The 22,732-nt window shown below is 38.2% G+C and overlaps 1 protein-coding gene across 9 annotated transcripts in view; it reads left to right on the top strand.

Moving 5' to 3' along the window:
• Window positions 1-22,732, top strand: part of PSD3 (pleckstrin and Sec7 domain containing 3) — an 810,275-nt gene that overhangs the window by 266,431 nt on the left and 521,112 nt on the right. For 8 of the 9 annotated variants that reach the window (XM_086703516.1, XM_086703515.1, XM_086703517.1 and 5 more), the window contains one exon: window positions 16,054-16,162. In XM_086703516.1, coding sequence (XP_086559642.1) covers window positions 16,054-16,162 — 109 coding nt within the window. Of the gene's footprint in view, window positions 1-1,720; window positions 1,741-16,053; window positions 16,163-22,732 lie in introns of those variants that run through there. The other variant, XM_086703526.1, reaches the window with a different exon arrangement.

The raw sequence follows: 22,732 nt of genomic DNA, 5'->3' as shown, positions 1-22,732 counted from the left end.
TTTGGATTACTTAGTTTGTGTCTTTGCAAAATCTAAACATGTAAAATTGGAACTTTTTAATATTAAAGGTAGTGTGAGTGTCCCTGACAGTGCTTAAGTTTAAAGAATGGAGATCTTCTGAAATCAAATCCAGATCACTTTGTCAGTTTGTGTAGTGTCTTTTACCTATCAAGTGCTCATTGTTACTTTCCTGAAGCTGGGTTATTGAGAACTTATCAGTGGAAAATTAGACAAATAAGATATTTAATAATATCTTACTTTGTTGGGACATTGTGAATGAATGACTTTTCTGGCGATTAACAGGAATATTCAGTACCTACATATATTTCATTTTAAATTAAAATAAAAAGTTTGGTGAAAAAATTTATCAAGACTATTTATAACTAGTGTTATTTTCTGAGAATTAGAATTTTTTGTTAAATTTCTGTTTTTAGGACCTAATGTTCTCTTTGGTGTCCTTCTGTACCTTGCCTTGACAGATGTGTGTTTTATAAATCATTTTATTTCAGCTCATGCACATTTCTTCATAATAGGCATCTGTTAGCAGCTAGAGATGAGATACTTGGTATTGTCTGGTCAGGATTTATATATTTTGCAGGAAGAACCAGTTCCAGGGTGGTAGACCTTAGGATTTTCTTTATAGTATCAATTTCATGATCATACGGTGTTTTTCAAGAGGGGTACATGCTTGGAAATACTTTGCTTTGGTAAAATTAGGTGGACTCTATATTTTCTTGTAGAAATTAATGCAATGATTGTATTACTCCTAATATTTCATGTCCTATTTTAGCTTAAATTATAGCCTGAATTTTATAACTTTTAGAATGTTTGTATTTGTCCAGAGACACCTTTTTTATCTACACATACAAGTCGGTAAATAACTTACACTTCAAAAGTAGAAAAGAGATTTAATTTATTTCATTACTCACCTGCCTTCTTGAGAAGAAAATTATGGCTGATTCTCTTACTGTAATCAAGAGCAATCTTTAGCATGTCTTATTTGTAAGATTTAGTCTTGGGTATTAGGTGTTTCACTAAAACACATAGTTGTCACCCAAGAGGTAACTTTTAAGTTAAGAGAAATAGAGATATAGCAAACTAAGGTGAGAAAACACTTATTTCTCATTATTCACACCTTGAAGTCACACTTAGCACCTATCTTTTCCTTCCTGTCAAAGTGCCAAATGACATGTTTTTTTTAGAGTGGTTTTAATTGTTTTCAGAGGTTAGTGGAACCTTTGAAGTAACTAAAGACACATTCATAGTTTGCAAAGCTTAGATAAAGGTGAGTAGGCAGATAGTTTTCATTTATACAGTTTGTGTGTGTGTGTGTGTGTGTGTGTGGTATTTCTGCCAAGGCTTCCAGGCTTTTTTGAGGTTACTGAGTTTATAAGGACTCAGCAAAAACATTTTTGAACACTTTCTGTGGGCCAGTGTCTGTCTGCTTTGTGTGTGATCCTTTTGATTGTTCTCAGTACCTAATCTTCCTACCTTTTTTTTTTTTTTTTTTTTTTTTTGAGTATATAAATGAGCATTTGTGAATGTTACTTTCGAAGTCTAGTTGATTTCTTTGGTGGGATCTTGATTTTGCTGGGCTGACTTGTAAAGTTCTGTGTGGTTTTTCAGTCTTCTCTCCTGTTCCTGAAATCCTGCAATGAATGCTCTGTGCATGTGGAAAGCTCCAGCCTCCTGAGTAAGGACCTGAAGCAAGTAAGGAGAGCTGTTCAGAGGCTTAAAAAAGTGTGTTTTTATCTTTAAAATCTGTATCTTTATATTGTCTGCTTCATTTATGAGTTTTAAACCTTATCACAAGCACACAGGTCCAGAGCCTGAGGAAGGCAAAGGTGGGAAGTAGTAGGTAGGGAAACAGAAAAGGCAAAAACAAAGTCTTAAGTCACGGGTCTGTACATTTGCTGTCTAAGGTCTCACACATCTATCATTACTAATTATGAAGTGGGAAAAGTGGAGGATATATTGTGAACTGATAATATTTGGTTGCTAATTTTCTTTTAACTCTTTCTTTGAAGCTCTCTAACACTTAGCTACTTGGTGCCTTGGTGAAGGAGCTGTGAGGAGAACTTGATCTGTAGGTCTTGCATTTGTTTTACAGGAGGCTTTGTTACAAAGGAGTGTTTATCATCCTATTTTCCTAGCCCCTAACTTTCTACATCACACTCCTCAAAAAATAAAGCCTCTGTTACTATTTTGTTTTAAAGTTTAAATGTTTATTTTTGAGAGAGAGAGAGAGAGGAGGGCAGAGAGAGAGAGAGAGAGAGGAGGGCAGCGAGAGAGGGAGACAGAATCTGAAGCAGGTTCCAGGCTCCAAGCTGTCAGCACAGAGCCCCATACAGGGCTCAAACTCGCGAACTGGGAGATAGTGACCTGAGCTGAAGTTGGACACTTAACTGACTGAGCCACCCAGGCGCCCCACTCTGTCACTATTTGTAATAAGTCATGATGTGCTGTGAATGCAGAGTCTTGCCCAGTGTGGGAACTGTTCCAAGATGGGGGATATAATCTTCCCATTTGGTCAGAAGACAACTAAAATGGGTCCAAGATGCAGATTATCAAGGGAGATGTCCTTTGGGTTGGCACAAAGCCTGCTTTCATATCCTTCCCTCTGATTTTACATCAATGCAGCACCTGGACTCTGTCTCTGCTCTGGAGCCCCTGCCATCCCTCCTCCATGGAGGAGTGGCAGAACCTCCACTTGCCCTGTCCCAGGGGACTGTGCTTTCAGGAAATGGGCTGTGTGAGTAGACAGCAGCTGGTGGGAAAATGAGGCTGTACCTCCAGGGGCTTTTGAGAAAGCCATGAATTCAGCTCTTGTGTTCACACAGTAAAAACAGGCTTCGTAGCAGGGCTAGAGAGTGACTAGGTGAGGAGCTGAGTTCTCATCTTTGCCACTGTCTTCCCTTTAGTCTTGTAGCGCATTTCCTGGTTTGCTCTTTGGTTTTGATGCTGTTTTTAACCTTTAGAAGTTAAAGATTTGGCCTTTCTGTTACCTTGTTTGTCTCCTGGCTGTTTTTGGCCTCTAACTCTTAAGAGGCTTTCTGTCTCGGGGCGCCTGGGTGGCGCAGTCGGTTAAGCGTCCGACTTCAGCCAGGTCACGATCTCGCGGTCCGGGAGTTCGAGCCCCGCGTCGGGCTCTGGGCTGATGGCTCAGAGCCTGGAGCCTGTTTCCGATTCTGTGTCTCCCTCTCTCTCTGCCCCTCCCCCGTTCATGCTCTGTCTCTCTCTGTCCCAAAAATAAATAAACGTTGAAAAAAAAAAAAAAAAAAAAAAGAGGCTTTCTGTCCCAATTTTATTTGGTGCTCTTACTGGTGTTGGAATATCTATCCAATTAGCTTGTCAAGGCAGTAGGGGCTGGTTTTAGGGGAATTGTAAATTCCCAACTTACAAATTGGGCCATCCTCTTCTCAAACACCAGTGTTTTTTTTTTTTTTTTTTTCTGCTTGTTTAAAATGCAGGCATATGTCAAATATCTTCTTAATGTGAAAAATGCTGCACATGATAGAATTTGAATATCTCTTTATAGCCATGTAAACGGAAGGAATGGATGATTTTGTTTATTGGTTTTCAGCAATACAAATTTCTTAATTATAGTGGAAGAGCAGAATATATTTGGTTGAACTGTAATAATGAACAGTGTCAGTGGGATAACAATTCCTTGATAAGTCTTATGATTATTTCATTAACAACTCATTTGTACTTGAAACCAGCAGAAGTATACTGATGAGGGAGCATGGGGCAGGCTGAGGACAAAGTACAGGCTAACATCCCCCCCACCTCCCCACCAGGTGGGATCTGTGTGATATTCCCCCAGACACTCCTGGCTACCCAAGAACCAAGGAAAGAGGTTTAAGTGCTTGCCCTGGTGATGTGGGAAACAAAGGCAAATGGAAAATTAAATTCCCTTACTGCCTACAGCCCATTGACAAGTTCTTGAAATAGGCAGAGTGACCTCCCTCTAGGAGCTCAGCTGCCTCAATGATGACACTTTGCTAGGGGCAAAAGGGACTTTTGGCTTAACATTATCCTGACCCCCAGGATTGTGTAAATCTACTTTAATCTATAAAAATTCATTTAGAAACTTCCTTTGTCTCGACTCGCCCAAGATATATGCTGGCAATCATACTCCAAGCTTATGGCCCCCTGATATATATCCGAAGGGCCTCATGACTGAGGTTTTACTAAACGGTGTTTTCCTAATAGCTAGCCTCTCAAAGTCCTGGAAATTTTGCTTCCAAAATACCTTAGAAATGTACTCTATCCCTCACCCCCTCCCAACCTGAAGGTATATGATCAGGTACCCATCACAACCCAAGTGCAGCTCTTTCTGCTCACGGGTCCTGTCCCCATGCTTTAATAAAATCACCTTTTTGCACCAAAGATGTCTTCAAGAATTCTTTCTTGGCCATCAGCTCTGAACCCCACTGTCACCCCAAAATACCATCCATATGAGTGTGAACTGTTGGTTTTTTCATTGCATACATGCAGAAACAAATACAGAATAAAAAGTGTGGGGGTTACGTGGGTGGCCCAATCAGTTGAGTGTCCAACTCTTGATTTTGGCTCAGGTCATGATCCCAGGGTGATGGGATCGAGCCCTGCATTGGGATCCACTCTGAGCATGGAGCCTGCTTGCTTGAAGTTCTCTCTCTCTCTCTCTCTCTCTCTCTCTCTCTCTCTCTCTCTCCCCCGCCCCCCCACCCCTCTCCTGCTTGTGCGCTCTCTTTAAAAAAAAATAGAATAAAAATTGTGTACCTGTATATGTATTTCTCTGTGTGTTTGTATTCATTTCCTGTGGCTGTTGTAATAAAGCACTATCAGTGTGGTGGCGTAAAACAACAGAAATTTATTCTTTTACAATTTTGGAGGCCAAAAGTCCAAGTGAGTTTTAGGGGCTAAAGTGCCAGCAAGGCAGTGGTTCCTCTGGAGACTAAGGACGATGAATTTCCCTGCTATTTCCTGCCTCTAGAACTGCATTTCTCACATTACTTACAAGGGGCATTTGGCCCCTTCTTCCAACTAATAGCATAGCACCTTTTCTCTCACTCTGCTCTCCTCTTTCTTCTTTTCTCTATCAAATCTTTTTTTTTTTTTTAATTTTTTTTTTCAACGTTTATTTATTTTTGGGACAGAGAGAGACAGAGCATGAACAGGGGAGGGGCAGAGAGAGGGAGACATAGAATCAGAAACAGGCTCCAGGCTCTGAGCCATCAGCCCAGAGCCTGACGCGGGGCTCGAACTCACGGACCGCGAGATCGTGACCTGGCTGAAGCCGGACGCTTAACCGACTGCGCCACCCAGGCGCCCCTTTTCTCTATCAAATCTTGACCCACCTGAGCAATCTGGGTTAGTCTCCTCATACCAAGAAACTTAATCACATCTTCAAAGTCTTTGCCATATAAGGCACCATTTACCAGATAGCAGGGATTAGAAAGAACATGGACATGTTGGGTGCAGGGGGCTTATTCAGCCTGTTGCAGTGAGCACATGCACTTGTGTGTGTCTGTTTAAAACTCTCTGTGTTCTCTGGGCTGGTCTATAAGCAGGTATACCCAGAGGGAGTGAGCATACCCAATCACCCAAAGTCTAGTTCTTGTGTCCAAATAAAGGGACTAGGCCTTTGGCTTTTTTTTTTTTTTTTTTTTTTTTTTTTTTTAAAGAAATGGCTGATTCTAGGGAGAAGCCTGGAATATCCTATTGTACCAGGAAGTAAAATGGTAATCATAAGATAATGGAGACATGTCAGTAAACCTGACAGAAGTCAGATAGAACTTCCGCTGGCCAAAACTGGGCAATCTGAGCATTGAAATAAATAATGAAAGTAGATTATAACCCACTGAATAAAATAGTAAATTCAGTCACTATTGATAAAAATAAATAAATTTATAGGTTGAAAGTTTGATGAAGAATGGAGTATTTACATACTTTGTAAGTATTTTTCAATAGCATGCTTATTAATTACAAAGAGAGAAAATTGAAGTTGACAGTGGAGAAGCCTGGCAGATCAAAGTGAGTATGATTAAGTATGATTGAGTACGCAGTTTAAAATTGCGTATCACTGGAGGATGCGAAGAGTAGAACAGCATCACTTCTGTGATATTCATGTCAAAGATGCCTAATCTGAATTTGATCATGAGGAAATGTAAAGACAAACCCAAGGTGAAGAACATTCTACAAAATAACTGGACTGTAATTTTCAAAAAGTGTCACAGTTTTGAAAATTAAGGAATATGATGTAATAGTGGGGTCTAAATAGCCAGTTCGAAGTTCTAAACTTCACTCTATGAGGACCTGGTTAGTCCATTTGTTAGCGGATCCCTGATTTAATTATTTAGGTCTTTCTTGGGCTGGTTACATTCTGCATAGAATACTCTTCACATCTGCCTGCCTGCAGGGTAAGGTCTAGGGTGCCAGCATTTCACAGGCTGGGTGGGAGAAGAAGTCTAAGCATCCTAACATCCAACAAACAAATCCCTATTTCCACTATGGTATCTTGTATCAGTTGTGCCTTGTGTCCCCCTAGCCAGAGATGTTCTTAAAAAGTAGAGGTGGGGATCTGAGGATTTAAATGCTTGATAACCATTCCTTAGTACTAATCCTACTAGTTTTAACCACTCCTTTCCCCACCTTCCCTGTCCCCTTGGCCTTTAAGTACTGTGTGGTGTGACTTGGATTGGTTCTGTTCTCTTTTAACAGGACATAAGATACCTGTCATCCTAAATAACTTCCTTTTTGCTCTTAGCACTTTCAGCCTTCCCTAGTGTAATAGTTGTCTAGGCTGCCATAATAAAGTACCTCAGAGTGGGTGGTATAGACAGCCAGAGAAAAAATTATTTTTATCACAGGTTTGGAGACTAGAAGTCTGAGATCAGATCTTCTGAAGCCTCCTCCTTGGTTTGCAGATGGCTGCCTTCTCCTTGTGTCTTCATATGGTCTTCCTTCTGTGTGTGTGTCTATGTCCTAATCTCCTCTTCTTATAAGGACACCAGTCATATTGAATTAGAGCCTACCCTAATGACCTTATTTTAACTTAATTACCTTTTTAAAAATTGTCTGCAAATACAATCACATCTAAGGTGTTGAGGTTTAGGCCTTCAGCATGTGAATTTTCAGCCCATAACACCTATCTAAACATTGCCTTTTGCAGCATTAGCACTAAGCCCTGCCTGCACTTGTGATGGCATGCTTGGTGCCCTGTGTCCACAGGCCTGACTTCTGCTGGGCGATCGGAGTGGATGGGATTGATCAGGATCAAGTGTGAAGTATAAATGTTCGAACCAAGTGTTATGTTCTTAATGACTTATGAAATACTGTTTTTGTGGCCTTTAATTTAGCCTTTAATCTTCTCTGGCTTAAAGCATTTTCTAATACTCAACTCTGACTGACTAGGAGGCTCTCATATCCTCTGAACACCATACTGAAATTGAAATGGTAATGAAATTAAGGAGCATACCATCCTCCTCCAACTCTTCTGTCAGCCCCTACTCCACTCTTCCTTTGGCCCCATCCGTCCCATCCCAAATTCAGTGACTTTTACTTCTGAAATTTGCTCACAGCTTTCTGCTTTGTCCTCTTAATTCTTTGCAGCTAGACAATTGGAAGAATTATTTTACATCAGTAGTGTTTTTCTTGTGTCTAATAGGTAATTATAGTCAGTAACATCTTGAGAGTTAGAAAATGTAAGTGAAAATTCTTTGCAAATCTGAAAAGCCATGTAAAATGTAAGATTGAGATTTTATTTGAATATTTAAGTGCAGGGTATGTTTTGGTAATCATGTCATTGTAATGTTACCACAGGGGAGAGGTCTGTGTTATTCCTCCTTAATGTAGTAACTGCGAAGGAGGTACAGAAGTGTGAAGAATCTTTGTGCTTCAGAATTTGAGATAAATTTGAGTAACACTCTTTATCAATAGGGAGGCTAAAGTCCAAAGACTAAGCATTAGTGTGAGATTGAGTGGAAATTCCAGCTGGGAGTGAAGTCTGGATCATCTGACAGTCCATTTGCTAATGTTACTTCATACCCCCTACTTCAGTGAGATTTATGTTTCTAAAGTGACTGTGATAAAATAAAAGAACATACTTTATTCAATTAGTAATACAGAAGAAAAAAGTAGTACCAAATTATATGGGTCTTCCGTCAAGATGCTTCTTTCAAATAGGATTTTTCAAAGACCCGCAAAAATTATTGTAGAGATGGGTATTGTAGAGATTTATAACCTTTGGCATGGGAAGAGAATATATCTTTGGTTAAGAATAACTAATGTAAGTAAATGAATTTTATTTCACTAGGCAAGGTGGAAGAATGTTAATGCTTTGATTTAGGCCTGAATGTTAGGTTTTAGGCTCCCCCATAATTGTCATAGTATGGAGTGCTTTATCACAGTGAAAGCTTTTAGTGTATTTAACTCCTGGGTAAAACATCCCTTTAAAAAATGTTTCTCTTCTCTGAAGTCTGAAAATGCTTTGAGTACTGCTTTACTTGCAAGCTTTAGCACAGATGTGCTCTATGAACCAGTGTCAGCATCTCCTGGGAACCACCCCAGATCTGATTAATCTACATTTTAACAAGATTCCCAGGTGATTCATGTATATAAGAAAGGATGAAAAACATTGGTCTAGAGCAATGGTTTACAAAATACAGTCCCTGGAGCACCAGCACTAATATTACATGCAAAATTGTTGGAAAATACAAATTCTCAGGCCAAACATCCCAGACCTACTAAAATACAAACTCTGGGTGAATCTCCAAGTACATGTTTTAATAAATCATGTAGGTGATGCCAAGTCGTACTGAAGTTTGAGAGCCACTCTAGAGCAATGTGTTTCCAACAGTTTTGATCATGACTCATGGTGAGATACACCTTTTACATCGTGATCTGATATACACACACCTGTGCATGTACACAAGTAATTTAGGAGTTATATAAAACAATGTTTAATCTTACTATGTGCTGTCATACTCTGGTATTTTCAATTTTATTCTCATATATATATGTGTGTGTATGTGTATAAACTTATATGAAAACCTGATCAAGCCACTAATGGGTCATGAGCCACACTTTAAAGAACCATGCTTTTGAGCAGGGTCTCTTCTTTTTTGTTGTTATTTTCTTTTTTTAAAAATTATTTTATTTCATCATGATATGTACTCTTTAATCCCCATCACCTATTTTACCCACTCCTCCACCCCCTCCCCTCTGGTAGCATCAATTTATTCTCTATACTTAAGAGCTGCGCAAGGTCTTTTCTTCAGTGCCACGACCCCTTTTGACAATCTGGTAATGCTATGTACCTCTTGTCAAAATAATGCTTTTTAAGTACATACAGTAACATACATGGATCTACAGTAAAACCAGTTAATATTGTTTAATACATATGTTTAATGATTTATGTTTAACAAAATATTAAATTTGTGATATGGTAATGCATTTCTTTATTCATAATTAAATTTAGTGGTGGTTCTAGTAACTACTATCATTTCAAGGATGAGTATGAATTATATTTTTAAGATATCTGCAGTAACTGTTATATGATGTGAAAATGGCTGTGATTTCTACTGGTGCCAAAGTTACAGCTACTGATAATAATTCTATGGTTAGTTGCATATATTAATATTTGAAAAAAAAAGCTAAATTTCAGTTTAAGGTAAGTGAAGATAAAGATGTAAGTGTTGTTGTTTTATTTTTTTACCATTTAACTTCAGACCTCCAGAATTCTATTGATATGGAACTGAGGCTTAGAAACCTTGCTCAAGAGAAATGTTCCTTAGAGAACAGTTTTCAGGCTTTAAATTGAAACTCTATGCCAAAACATTATCTTCCTATAATTTCTTAAAACTGGTGCTTTATTGATGGCATCTTTTCTAGCACCATAGTAATGGATTTTGCCTTTAGAATTTTCTTTTTTGTTGTTTTACTGAGACCTTGGGAAGTCACCTGGAAGCCCAAATCCAAGCTATTGATAATGTTCCTTCTCTAGTTTTTCCATATCTCAGTATATGCACGCATTTGCTCAGGTCAGATTTCTGGGAGTCCTTCCCTGAGTCGTGGGTTCTGCATTCAGGATTTGAATCTGGATTCCACAATTTACTAGCTGTATAACCTTGGACAAATTACTTACCCACTCATTGCCTCTTTCTCTAACTATGAGACTTGGATGATAGTAGTGCCCATCTCCTACAGTTATCCTGAGTATTAAATGAGATATTAATGTATTGCATTAATGTAACCAAGTCCAAGGTGGTTCTGCTGGCCACACAGTAGACCAGAAAGTCAAGGGCAAGATGTTGGGGGATGTAAGCAATTTTGTTCAGAAAGCCAGCAATCCAGTGGTGGACTAGGACTATTGTCCCAAAGAACCATCTCCCCAAGCATGAGATTTGAGTTTCTTCTATGTTAGGAAGAGGGGGAAGCAGGACAGAGTTGGAGTCTAAAGGTGACTGATGTTTGTAGACATCTGAGGAAGGTCATGTAACTTTTGTCCTTGGTCAGTTAATCTTTACATATAGGAATCTGGTCATGTCATTCTTATAAATCTTAAACATAGTATAGTCATTTTTGTACATACTTCCTTATTTCCTCGGGTGAGGTAGATTTTGGATGGAAAATAGTTTTTGCAAATCTTGCTATAACATGCCTGTGTGCAGGGCTAAGCAAAAGTTTCTAAGCTATACACCACAGTACCAAGGGAAATAGTAATAAGGAGTCAGACAAGCTAAGTTTCTCCCTGCTGCATTAGAACAATAATGTGCCTGGACTAAGTGGTTAGTAAATATTACTCATTGCAATTATCCCTGAAATCACCCTTTCTCTCATTTCTTAAATCCAATTTATCAGAAAATTCATGTAGATCCTTCCTACAAAGTATATTTCAAATTCATCTACTTCTGCCTATTTTCATTGCCATCATTCTACTGTAAGTTTCCATACTCTCTAACTTGGACTCTTAACTGGTATTTGCTTCCTCTTAACTCATTTCAATCCATTTACCCCATAACAATCATATGATCTTTTAAAAGTTTAAATGGATGATCTTTTTAAAAAAAAATTTTACATACTTTGAGAGAGAGAGAGAGAGAGAGAGAGAGAGAGAGAGCATGAACAGGGAGGGGCAGAGAGAGAGAGAGAGAGAGAGCAAGAATTCTAAGCAGGCTCCAAACTATCAGTGTGGAACCCAACACAGGTCTCATACTCACGAACTGTGAGATCATGTCCTGAGCCCAACTCAAGAGTTGGACACTTAACCAACTGAGCCACCCAGGCGCCCCTAAATGAATGATCTTTTAAATGGGTTAGTGAGTCACCATATATTTCAAACCCTTCCCTGGCTTCTCATCAGACCTTTCCTTGACCTACACATCATGTGTGTTTGGCTCCTGTCTCCTCTCCTTACTTTCTGCTGTGTTATTTTCTTGGTCAGTCTCTAAAGTTTCCCATTTACCCACTATTCTGTGGCCATGTTGGCTTTTCAATCATTTGAGTAGCCTAATCCTTTCCTGCTATAAGGCCTCCTGCTATATGACCCTCTCTCTGCTTAGATGGGGGAGTCTGTTCTTCCCTGGCTCTCATCCTTCTCATCTCTACAAGTATTAGTTACTCAGAGAGCCTTCCTTAACTGCTCTACCACGATACCTAGGGCATCACATTCCTCTTTTACCAGTCTGAAGCTCCCTAAACACATCAAAACATTGATATTTCCTCTCTGCTGGGGAAAAGGTTAATCAACAGCTTGTGAATATCAAGCACATAACTCCCAAGAGGAGTATACACCTTTACCAAAAAGATAAATTTTACACAGTTGAACATTAAGTGATTGTAGAGCTATTTTAAGAAATAAATTGTTTCCTCAAACTTGTACAAACTAGCTCTTTGATATTGGTAGGAAAGAACAAAGAGAGGCCTACCTGTTGAACTGGTCTGCAGTAGGGTGATGGAGTTAATCATAACCCCATCATGGGCCTTCTCACTACTGTCAATCATTTCTGCTCCAAGGAATATAATAGAATAGAGGGGAATAAAATTTCCCTCTATGAAGTAGCTGTTTGGTTGCTGATAAAACTCTGTGCTTCTGTCTCCTACAGTGAACGGTTATGTTTGCTGCTCAGACATGAGAAAAGAAGATATCTCTTAATTAGAGGGTAGAAACCAGGGAGGGCAGTGTCTGGATTTTGGTTGATTTTTGGGTTCAGGGTAAAGTGGCAGAAGAATGGCTCCCTGATTGAACTAGGCTAGATTTCTCTGTGTTTTACAATTTCTACCTTGTTACTTATTTTAAATTAATACTAGGCCAGAGAAGGGAGGGAGGCACTCCTGAGTTTTGGCAGTTGCCTAAAGCAGCCAGGAGGAAGGCCATAGGAATTTAGAATCATGATGTGAACCCACTTTCACAGTCACCTTTGTAGCTTATCTTTCAAATAGGGGACTTTATGGAATTTCAGAGAACACTGGGACAGATGCTTAAATTTAGGAGAGTTAGTATAAATGGGATGAGTGGCACTTAAACTCTGTGCCCCCTGTTTGGCTGAATGGTGTTTCTGATTACATAAAAAATAAGGTCTTTTTGGGGAAAGACTTCTTTATGTTAGCATATTTTAGTAGAACCCATACACAAATATTCCTGCTGTGTGCTATAGGTATTGATAATCATTTGGAACATGACACATCTAAAAATAAAATACATTTTGCTAATTGCAGAAAAGTAACAGAAGTTTAATTTAAAAAATTCCGCCAACCCACAGATAACATCATACTCAATGGTGAAAAGCTAAAAGCTTTTTCTCTAAGGCTAGGAACAAGACAAGGATGTTAACTCTTGGCCACTTTTATTCAACATAGTGCTGGAAGTCTTAGCTGCAGCAGTTAGTCAAGAGAAAGAAATAAAAGGTATCCACATTGGTAAGGAAGAAATAAAACTGTTGCTATATGCAGATAACATTATATTATATATAGAAAAATTAAAACGTCCACTAAAAAACTATTAGAACTGATAAATGAATTTGGTAAAGTTGCAGAATACAAAATTAATATACAGAAACCTGTTAGATTTCTATATACTAATAATGAACTAGCAGAAAGAGAAATTAGGAAAACAGTCCCATTTACAACTGTATCAAAAAGAGTAAAATACCTAGGAATACATTTAACCAAGAAGGTGAAAGACCTGTACTCTGAAAACTGTAAGACATTGATGAAAGAACTTGAAGCTGACACAAATAAGTGGAAAGATATACTAGGTTTATGGACTGGAAGAATTAATGTTAAAATGTACATATTAATCCAAAACAGTCTACAGATTCAGTGCAATCCCTATCAAAATGACAGTAGTATTTTTCCCACAACTAGAACAAACAGTTGTAAAATTTATATGGAACTGTAAAGGACCCTGAATGGCCAACGTATTCTTGAGAAAGAAGCACAAAGTTGTAAGTATCACAATCTCACATTTCAAACTATACTGCAAAGCTATAGTACTCAAAACAATATGGTTCTGGCAACAAAAATAGACACATAGATCAATTGAACAGGACAGATAGCCAAGAAATAACCCCATACAGGGGCGCCTGGGTGGCTCAGTCGGTTGAGCATCCGACTTCGACTCAGGTCATGATCTCGCGGTGTGTGAGTTCGAGCCCTGCGTCGGGCTCTGTGCTGACAGCTCAGAGCCTGGAGCCTGCTTCAGATTCTGTGTCTCCCTCTCTCTCTACCCCTCCCCTGCTCATGCTCTGTCTCTCTCTGTCTCAAAAATAAATAAAAACATTTAAAAAAATAAAAAAAAAAAAGAAATAACCCCATACTTATATGGTAAATAACTATGACAAAGAAGGCAAGAATATACATTGGGAAAAGACAGTATCTTTAGTAAAGAGTTAGACAGCAGCATGCAAAAAAGTGAAACCGGACCACTTTCTTACACCATGCACCAAAAATAAACTCAAAATAGATTAAAGACCAAAATGTGGGATGCCTGGGTGGCTCAGTCAGTTGAGCATCTGACTCTTGATTTCAGCTCAGGTCATGATCCCAGGGTCATGGGATCAAGGCCTGTGTCAAAGCTCCATGCTCAGTGTGGAGTTTAAAATTCTCTCTCCCTGTTTCCCTCCCTAGCTTGTACTCCTCTCTCTCTCTCTCTAAAATAAAAATAAAAAAAAAATAAAAATAATAAGGACAAAATTGTATACCTGGAATCAGGAAACTTCAAATGAAAACATAGGCAGTCAACTCTTGGACATCACCCTTAGCAGTATTTTTCTGGATCTGTCTCTTCAGGCAAGGGAAACAAAGCAAAAACAAACTCTTGGACTACATCAGACTACATCAGACTAAAGAGCTCCTGCAGAGCAAAAGAAACGATCAACAAAACAAAACAAAAAACATACTTGAATGTGAGAAGACATTTGCAAATGATATATCTGATAAGGGGTTAACATCCAAAATATATAAAGAACTCCTACAACTCAACTCCAAACAAAACCATAAATAATTGATTAAAAATTAGAGGACCTGAATAGACATTTTTCCAAAGAAGACATACAGATGGCAAGAGACATGTGAAAAGATGGTCAACATCCCTAATCATCAGAGAAATGTAAATTAAAATCACAGTGAGATATCACCTCACATAGAATGGCTAATGACTATTATCAAAAAGACAAGAAATAACAGTTGTTAGGATGTGGAGAAAAGGGAACCCTCATGCACTATTGGTGGGAATGTAAATTGGTACAGCTATGTGGAAAATAGTATGGAAATTCCTCAAAAAATTAAAAATAGAAGTATCATATGATCCAGTAATTCTACTTCTGGAAGAAAAAAAGAAAACATTAATTTGAAAAGATGTATGCACTCCTATGTGTATTGCAGTGTTTTTCTAATATGCAAGATACAGAAGCAACCCAAGTGCCCATCCACAGATGAATGAATTGGTGTGATGTGGTATACATATATGTGTGTGTGTACATATACATATATATGTGTGTACACACATATATACACACGTGTGTGTGTGTGTGTGTGTTATATATTTATGTATGTATGTATAAATGGAATAAAACTCAGCCATAAAAAAAGACTGAAAGCTTGCCTTTTATGATACTATGGGTGGGCACCTAGAGGGTATTTTGCTAAGTGAAATAAGTCAAATGGAAAAAAACAATACCATATGATTTCACTTATAAGTAGAATCTAAAGAAACAAAACCAGCGAACAAACAAAAACATACCCAGAATAGAGATAAATGCAGAGAACATAAATGCAGAGAACAAACTGGTGGTTGCTAGGGGGTTGGAGGATGGGAGGATGGGCTAAATAGGTGAAAGGGATTAAGAGGTACAAACTTAATTATACAAACTTAAGGTACAAACTTAATTATAAAGTAAGTCATGGGGATGAATAGTATAGTATAGGGAATATAGTCAATCATATTGTAATAACTTTGTATGGTAGCAGATGGTAACTATAATTTTCGGGGTGAGAGTTTTGTATCACTATGTTGTATACCTGAGACTAATATAATGTTGTATGTCAACTGTACTTCAATTTAAAAAAATAGGGGCGCCTGGTTGGTTAAGTGTACAACTTTGGCTCAGGTCATGATCTTGGGGTTTGTGAGTTCAAGCCCTGCATTGGGCTCTGTGTTGACAGCTCACAGCTGGGAGCCTGTTTGGATTCTGTGTCTCCTTCTCTCTCTGCCCCTCCCCTGCTTGCACTCTGTCTCTCTCTCAAAAATAAATAAACATTAAAAAAATTTTTTTAAACAAGTATTGTACCATAATTCTGCCCCCTCCATCAAGCCAAAGTTTTCATAAATTTCTTATTCCCCTATAGATGTATGTTTATTTTTCTATACAATTGTAATCTTTCAGTGATGATTTTGTATTTTGATTTTTGTTGTATTATATTTTTTATGTTTCATTTTTAATGGCCATGTAGCATTCTGTCAAGAAGATATTTCATTATTGCTTAACTATTCTCTTGTGGTTGGTTTGTTTTATGATGTATTTTTTATATGTTTTTAATAACTTTTTTTTTGTTTTAATTTTGCAGGCAGAGACATTTGTTTGGGTTAACAATGCATCGTCTCATTCCCAGAGTGTTGCCAAGGCCAAATATGAATTTTTATTTGGCATATCTAAAGAGAAACCTCCAGATACTAGTAAGTGTTTCCCTACCCTCTTCCTTTAGGTAACAGATATGAAGTGCTACAGAGATTTCAGATGTTAAAAGCTGAGATTTCTTCAACGAAGAACTGATCTGAAATTACCCAGAACAAACTACAAGAATCACATCTTGCATTTTTAACTTTTATATCTTAGAAAGATTGTTTTGATGAATAAAGTGAACAAGTTTCAAAAAGGTAGGAAGGCAGTAATGAAGGTGGAGAAGTACTCAATCAGTACATGATAAAGGGGATATGAGTTGTCTTGGGAATTAGCTAAGAAAGGGATATTGCATTTGGTTAGGAGCCTGGGTGTGGAGCTAGACTTCCGAAGTTTGAATCCTGGCCTTGTAACTTATGAGATGTATGACCTTGAGTAAGTTATCTAATCTGCTTGTGCCTCAGTGTTTTCATCTATAAAATGGGACTATACATGTTGTAAATAAGATAGTATACATGTCTCAGAATTCTTTTGGGGGTTTTAAGTAAATTGACGAATGTAAAGATCTCAGAGCCACGTTTGGCATGTAACGAGTGTTATAAAAGTGTTTGCTAATGTTATTGTTTATTGTAATCATTATCATCATCATACCATATTTGAAGTTGAGATTTAGAAGTATAGTCATGACTTTCCTCAATTCTATCACTGTCTGACACTGATTTTTGTTTTGGGTAGTCAAGGTATCTGACCTAATGTAGCTGTTGTTCAGTTGAAAAAATCAAATAATACCTGCATTTTTGACTTACATGTTAGATAAGATTAGGTAATGGACCCCCATAATATTTGGGGATAGCAAGAATGCAGTGTATATGCAACCATGTAATAATTTCTTTTACCAAATGGTGCATATTTATTAGATATAGCAATAGTTGAGGACTCTTGATGAAGAATAAAACAGCTAGGTTATTTTTTAAAAATCATTCTGCTTTAAAAAAAATTTTTTTAATGTTTATTTATTTTTGAGAGACAGAGCATGAGCAGGGGAGGGACAGACACAGAATCTGAAGGAGGCTCCAGGCTCTGTGCTGACAGCTCATGGGACCAGAACTCATGAATTGTGAGATCATGACCTGAGTTGAAGTTGGATGCTTAACTGACTGAGCCACCCAGGTGCCCCAAAAATCATTCTGCTTTTATTATAGTGCCCCAATTTGTTATTTATCATTCAGCGTAAATACCTAACTATTCTGGGCTTGAGTTTTAGGGCACTTACTCATCTATTCATTATTTCTGAGACAGGGTATACTGATTTACCCAAGACTATTTAAAACTCCTTGGCATAGCCTTTGCATGTCACATTGTGATTTTGTGCTGATTAGAGGTGTTTTTTTATTTTTCTTTCAGAAAAAGTATTTTTACTTTACTATGTAGAGATAGTATCAAATGTCTGCATAGTTCTCTGACTTGGTGGGTGAGTTTGGTGATTCCTTACTCCTAGGTTTTGAGTAGTTTTCTCTGTATACCTGAGTCAAATCAAAATGACATTTTAAACCTGTTTTTATTTGCCTTGGTAAAAACAGTTAGTATTATTTGTGTCTGGTGTGATGTTATTCTGCAGATGTGAAAGTATGCATGTATTAATTGAGTAAATATGTTTAAATAACAGTTATGTGTAGTTTACTGGGCACTGTGAGGGTGCAAAGAAGTAAAGACATAGTTCTTTTTCCCTTTAGGAGCTTATTCTTTGGTCAGAGAGAAACATATCTGTAAGTGATTGGTAGGGGGGATGATCATTTTCAGCTGTGACTTCATGGAGAGTTAGAAGTTGAACTTTTTCATAAAGAATGACTAGTGTTCTGATTAGTAAGGTTTTAGGGGAGGGCATTTCAGATTGAGGGAATGGAATGAACCAAAGGTATGGTGGCAGAAAATAAAAATTGTTTCATGGACAGGAAGGAGATTAGCCTGGTCGGTTTTAAATTTAGAAAGATAATCGTTTAAATGGGGGGCAAAATCATTTGGGCCTAAGGCAGGATAGAGTTTGCATTTTATCCAGGTGTGCAGAGAGGAAGTGGCAAATCAAGATGAATTGATCTGGAAATTGGAACAGAGCAGCAGAAGCTATCGGTTACAGTAGGAGGGTTGTAAAATGCAAGTTTATATTGAGTTGGAAAGTATTCTTTTCATATCTTTACAAAGAAATTATAGCATATTTTTTTTTCATTTCAAAAACACTGTTGAAGTTTCCCTACATAGACTAGTCATTTGTCATCAAAACACTGCCCAAATTCAGACGACTGTAGAGTTAAGGTAGTAGAGAGAATAGGACAGTGTTTCTATTTGAATTTGATTGATAGACATATCTCTTCCCAAAAGGTTTTTTTTTTCCATTAAAAAAGAAAAAAAGTAAATTAAATAAGTGACTTAACCGGGGCGCCTGGGTGGCGCAGTCGGTTAAGCGTCCGACTTCAGCCAGGTCACGATCTCACGGTCCGTGAGTTCGAGCCCCGCGTCAGGCTCTGGGCTGATGGCTCAGAGCCTGGAGTCTGTTTCCGATTCTGTGTCTCCCTCTCTCTCTGCCCCTTCCCCGTTCATGCTCTGTCTTTCTCTGTCCCAAAAATAAATAAACGTTGAAAAAAAAAAAATAAGTGACTTAACCTAGGTGCTCCAGAAGCAGCCTGCTGGAGAAATGGATGCATCCCCAGTAATACTCAGGAGGCATCACCTGACAGGTGGTACCCTAGCAATGACATAATCAGATCAGGTAAGGTCCCGTGGTTCGTGATCCTCTGTGAGGCCCAAGGAAAATGTCACTGCTACAGGGAGAGAAGGTTTAGACTTTGCCATTGAGCAGCAACTTAACATGAGTTGTTGGTACGAGGTTCTAGGGGAAACAAGTCAAGATTATTTGCAAACTATAGCTTTTGCAGGGATTTTGAATCAGTGGCAAGGCTTAGAATGTTGGATGGGGTACAGGAGAACATGTGAATGGTGGAAGAATCTCTTGGCGTGGAATTAAGATCTAGATTCTCATTATCTGTTTATCAGTATAGTGAAAAGAAAGAAGTGACTGTGCTTCCTTAATTTCTGTGTTCCCTCTGCTTTCTGGGAGCTGCAGCTTTCAGGAGCTTCTCAAGGGCTAGAGCAGTAGTTGGTAGTTGTTGAGAGGCTCTGGGCTATGTGTGATGTCAGTTGTGCTGTTACTTAATGAGGCTGTGAGCCACCAGAGATAGGTTGCCCACTTCCATTCTAGTCAGCTATTAGAATATGTGTAGAGCTGCATTGAACTTCAAAGAGATAAAAAGAGATATCACAGGGGCTGCACTTGGGGCTAACCATAAGGCCTGTATTAATTAGCAGTTGAGTGACAGTGCCTTTCAGACTTTCTACTTCCCACACCTTTCCTCTTTAGGTTACTGCTTAGATGACCAGTATGGCTTTTCTAAACTAGTCAGATAAAGTACACTTTAACAGGAGGGTGGCTTCAATTTGGGAAAGTATGTTTTTTGAAGTGTTCATAAGACAGTATCAGATGGCCAACATTAGTTAGTCTCTGATTTGGTCAAAATCTGGGAGGGAAAAATGTTTGAGAAATTCTTTGAAGAAGATTAAGATTCTGTTCCTCAACTTTTAGGCAGAACAGGTGACTTATAGAAGTGCATGAGAAAGTAAAGGGGCCTGTGGGATGCCTTCTAAGAAGGGGAATCAACTTATATGACTCTTACAAATTGACAGAATCTCACTCCTGTGTTCTTTATGTTTTTTCACCCTGTATTCTTTATTGATTTGTAAACTTTTTAAGGTAAGTAGGTAAAGAAATGTGCTTCAGAAATACTATTGAACTTGCCCAAGGGTAGTTTAGATGCTTTAGAATGAGGTAGAGGTCAGGGAGGAGGTAAGGGGGCAGGGGATTGATACACTGATTTTCCAGAGCTCTGAGAGTGGGAAAAAGTCAACTCATGTGGAACTGAAATCCAAGCCTGCAGCACAGATGGGGTAGAGATTCAAGTGTATCTTCACATGATATCTAGAAATTGACATAAAAGTGGTGTTAGACTTGTTGACCTTAAAAGTAAAAAAGCCAGTTATTTTACTAGCAAAATCAGTTTATTCAGCAATAGCAGAGGAATTGCAATTTGGGACATGCAAACTATGGCAAAACATAAGCAAGTTCCAAGATCAAAGGAAAGGAACATTATAGAGAAAAAGAGGAAAATGGGAGGGGCTGCTTTCAACAAAAGTTTGTTGGAGGAAAGCAAGAGTTTAGGGTGGTAACAGTTTCTCATTGGGTGAGTTGTGGTATTATTGGCTGAGCTTATTGCTGGCCAAGGAGAAATTCTTCCTTTCTGCTGCTGGAATCATAAAGTAGGTTTCTTCCTGTAGCGAAAGCACAATACTGCTCTTCATGCTTGGGTCTGCAGTTGACCAGTGGTAGGGCACGAGAACTTCCCTTCTGGCCTGCCCACTCCATTTTAAATGAGGTTTTCTTCAGTTTTCAGTTTCACAGACTGGACAAACTCCACACACTATTGCTGGAGTATGCAAAACTACTCTGAGGGATTGTCTCACAGCTCAGGACAAAGAAAACCCCCATGTTAATAAATCAGTAATCCATAATATTGATCAACTCACAATAAAATGGCATAAATAGCAAAAAAGAAGGAGCTTCCGTGGGGGGGGGGGGGGGGGGCGGAATCAACATTCACAACAAATAGGGAATCAAGACCCAAAGAACTAGAGACAGTAGAATATTCTGAAATTGTAAAATTGGTTTGTTTAAAAGATAAAAGAAGGAAAAGAAACCATTATGATGAAGGGAAAGTGTGAAGCAGGGACATGCATATTTGAGCAAGAAACAAATATAACTTACAGAAAATAAAAAAATACAGATAGTGGAATAAAAACCCCCACAGTGCTTGGTTAAGTGTACATATTTAGGTTTACATTTGGTAGGGACTGATGAACTCTTTTTTGATCCTTGCTTATCATATGTTATCTGTAGAGAAGTGAAAAGAAGGGGGGAGAAAAGAGCTTCTGTAATTCCAAACAATATGTTCTAATTTTGGTAAAGTTTACTTCTGATTTTTTGTTTGTTTGTTTGTAAGTTCCATACCCAAGAGTACATGGATGTTTCTTCTTGTTTCTTCCTCGTTCACTGAATATATTACTCTGTAGCAGACATTGTTCTAGGTCTTGGGAATAGTAGTGAACAGAACTAAAATCCACATTTAACAAACTGTTTAACAGAAAGATTGTTCTGGGGTACCTGGGTGGATCAGTTGGTTAAGTGTCCGACTTTGGCTCAGATCATAGTCTCAAGGTTAGTGAATTTGAGCCCCGTGCTGGGCTCTGGGCTGACAGCTCAGAGCATGGAGCTTGCTTTGGATTTTGTGACTCCCTCTCTCTCTGCCCCTTTCCTGCTCATGCTCTGTCTCTTTCTCTGTCAAAAATAAATAAATATTTTTTTAAAAAAAGTAAGATTGTTCCTATTCAGATTCTCCTCTGGGTACATTAATGTTCATCTTTCACAACCTCTTCAGCATTGAATATTATCTCAAACAAAACACTGTACCAAATTTAATAGAGGAAAATGGACATAACTAGCTTTTACTCCTTCAGATGTAGGCATTTATTTTTTATTTTAAATAGGAAATTTAAGTTCTTATTACCAAAATTATATGTGTGTATAATCTGAAAAATATAACTTTTAACAAATTATACGTGGCCAAAAAACAAGAGTCATCTTCTTTGCCACTCTCCATTCCCTCCCTTAGGGGCACATTGTTAGTACTATTCTCTAAATCTTTCTCTCTCCAAACCGTGAACCTGACTCTTCTTCCTCTGAGTGAGGATCCCACAACATTCTCTCTCCCAGTTCTTCCCTGTGGTAGTGATTGCTATCTTGACTGATTATTGCTTTTTTCTCCTACCCTTTTTTTCCTTTCACTTTTTGGAAAAGCTTTTACTGTAGTTGCCTCATAGATAATATGCTAACATCTGTATTATAGTTTATTCATCCCCCCATACCAAAAGTTGTGTTTTTATTGTTTACTTGGTTACAGCTATGGTTTTTAAATATTAATATTTGAAACTGTGTTTCGTAAGCCATGGATTCTAAATAGTCATCTTATGACATTCTTCTGTAAGATAAGAATGCGGTGCCTCTGCATCTCCCCTCCAGCTGCCCTTCTCCAGGCTGAGCCTCCATCTGTCTCACCTTTACTTTAATAAGACTTATGGCATTTACATTCTGTTCTGAAACTAGGACACAATCTTTTGTGTTTTTACTATAGGTTGACTCTAAAAATTTAACATCCAGCACCAGCATTTACAGAATGTAGAGTTCAGGTAGTATAGTTGGACCTGATGTGAAACGCAAGTAGATCCTGTGTCTGTAACATGCTGTTCGTGGTTGTACAGCTAACCAGAGCAGAGAGGAGAAAAAAGTGAGGGGAGGGGCCAGCAGGTTGTTATAATTTACTGATCAATTGTTATGTCTTTACTTTATCACTAGCTGTAACTGGATTATTATTATTATTTTTGAACATTGATAAAACCTTATTATCCAATGTAAAGAAGGGTTAAAAGGTAGGAGTTTCCAGTTTAGTTGTTCCAGTGTGCAAGGT

The sequence above is a fragment of the Puma concolor genome, chromosome B1 (assembly GCF_028749965.1).
Source record: "Puma concolor isolate L17-30 chromosome B1, mPumCon1.1.hap2, whole genome shotgun sequence".
NCBI lineage: Eukaryota > Metazoa > Chordata > Mammalia > Carnivora > Felidae > Puma > Puma concolor.
This window is presented reverse-complemented; position numbering and strand designations above follow the sequence as displayed.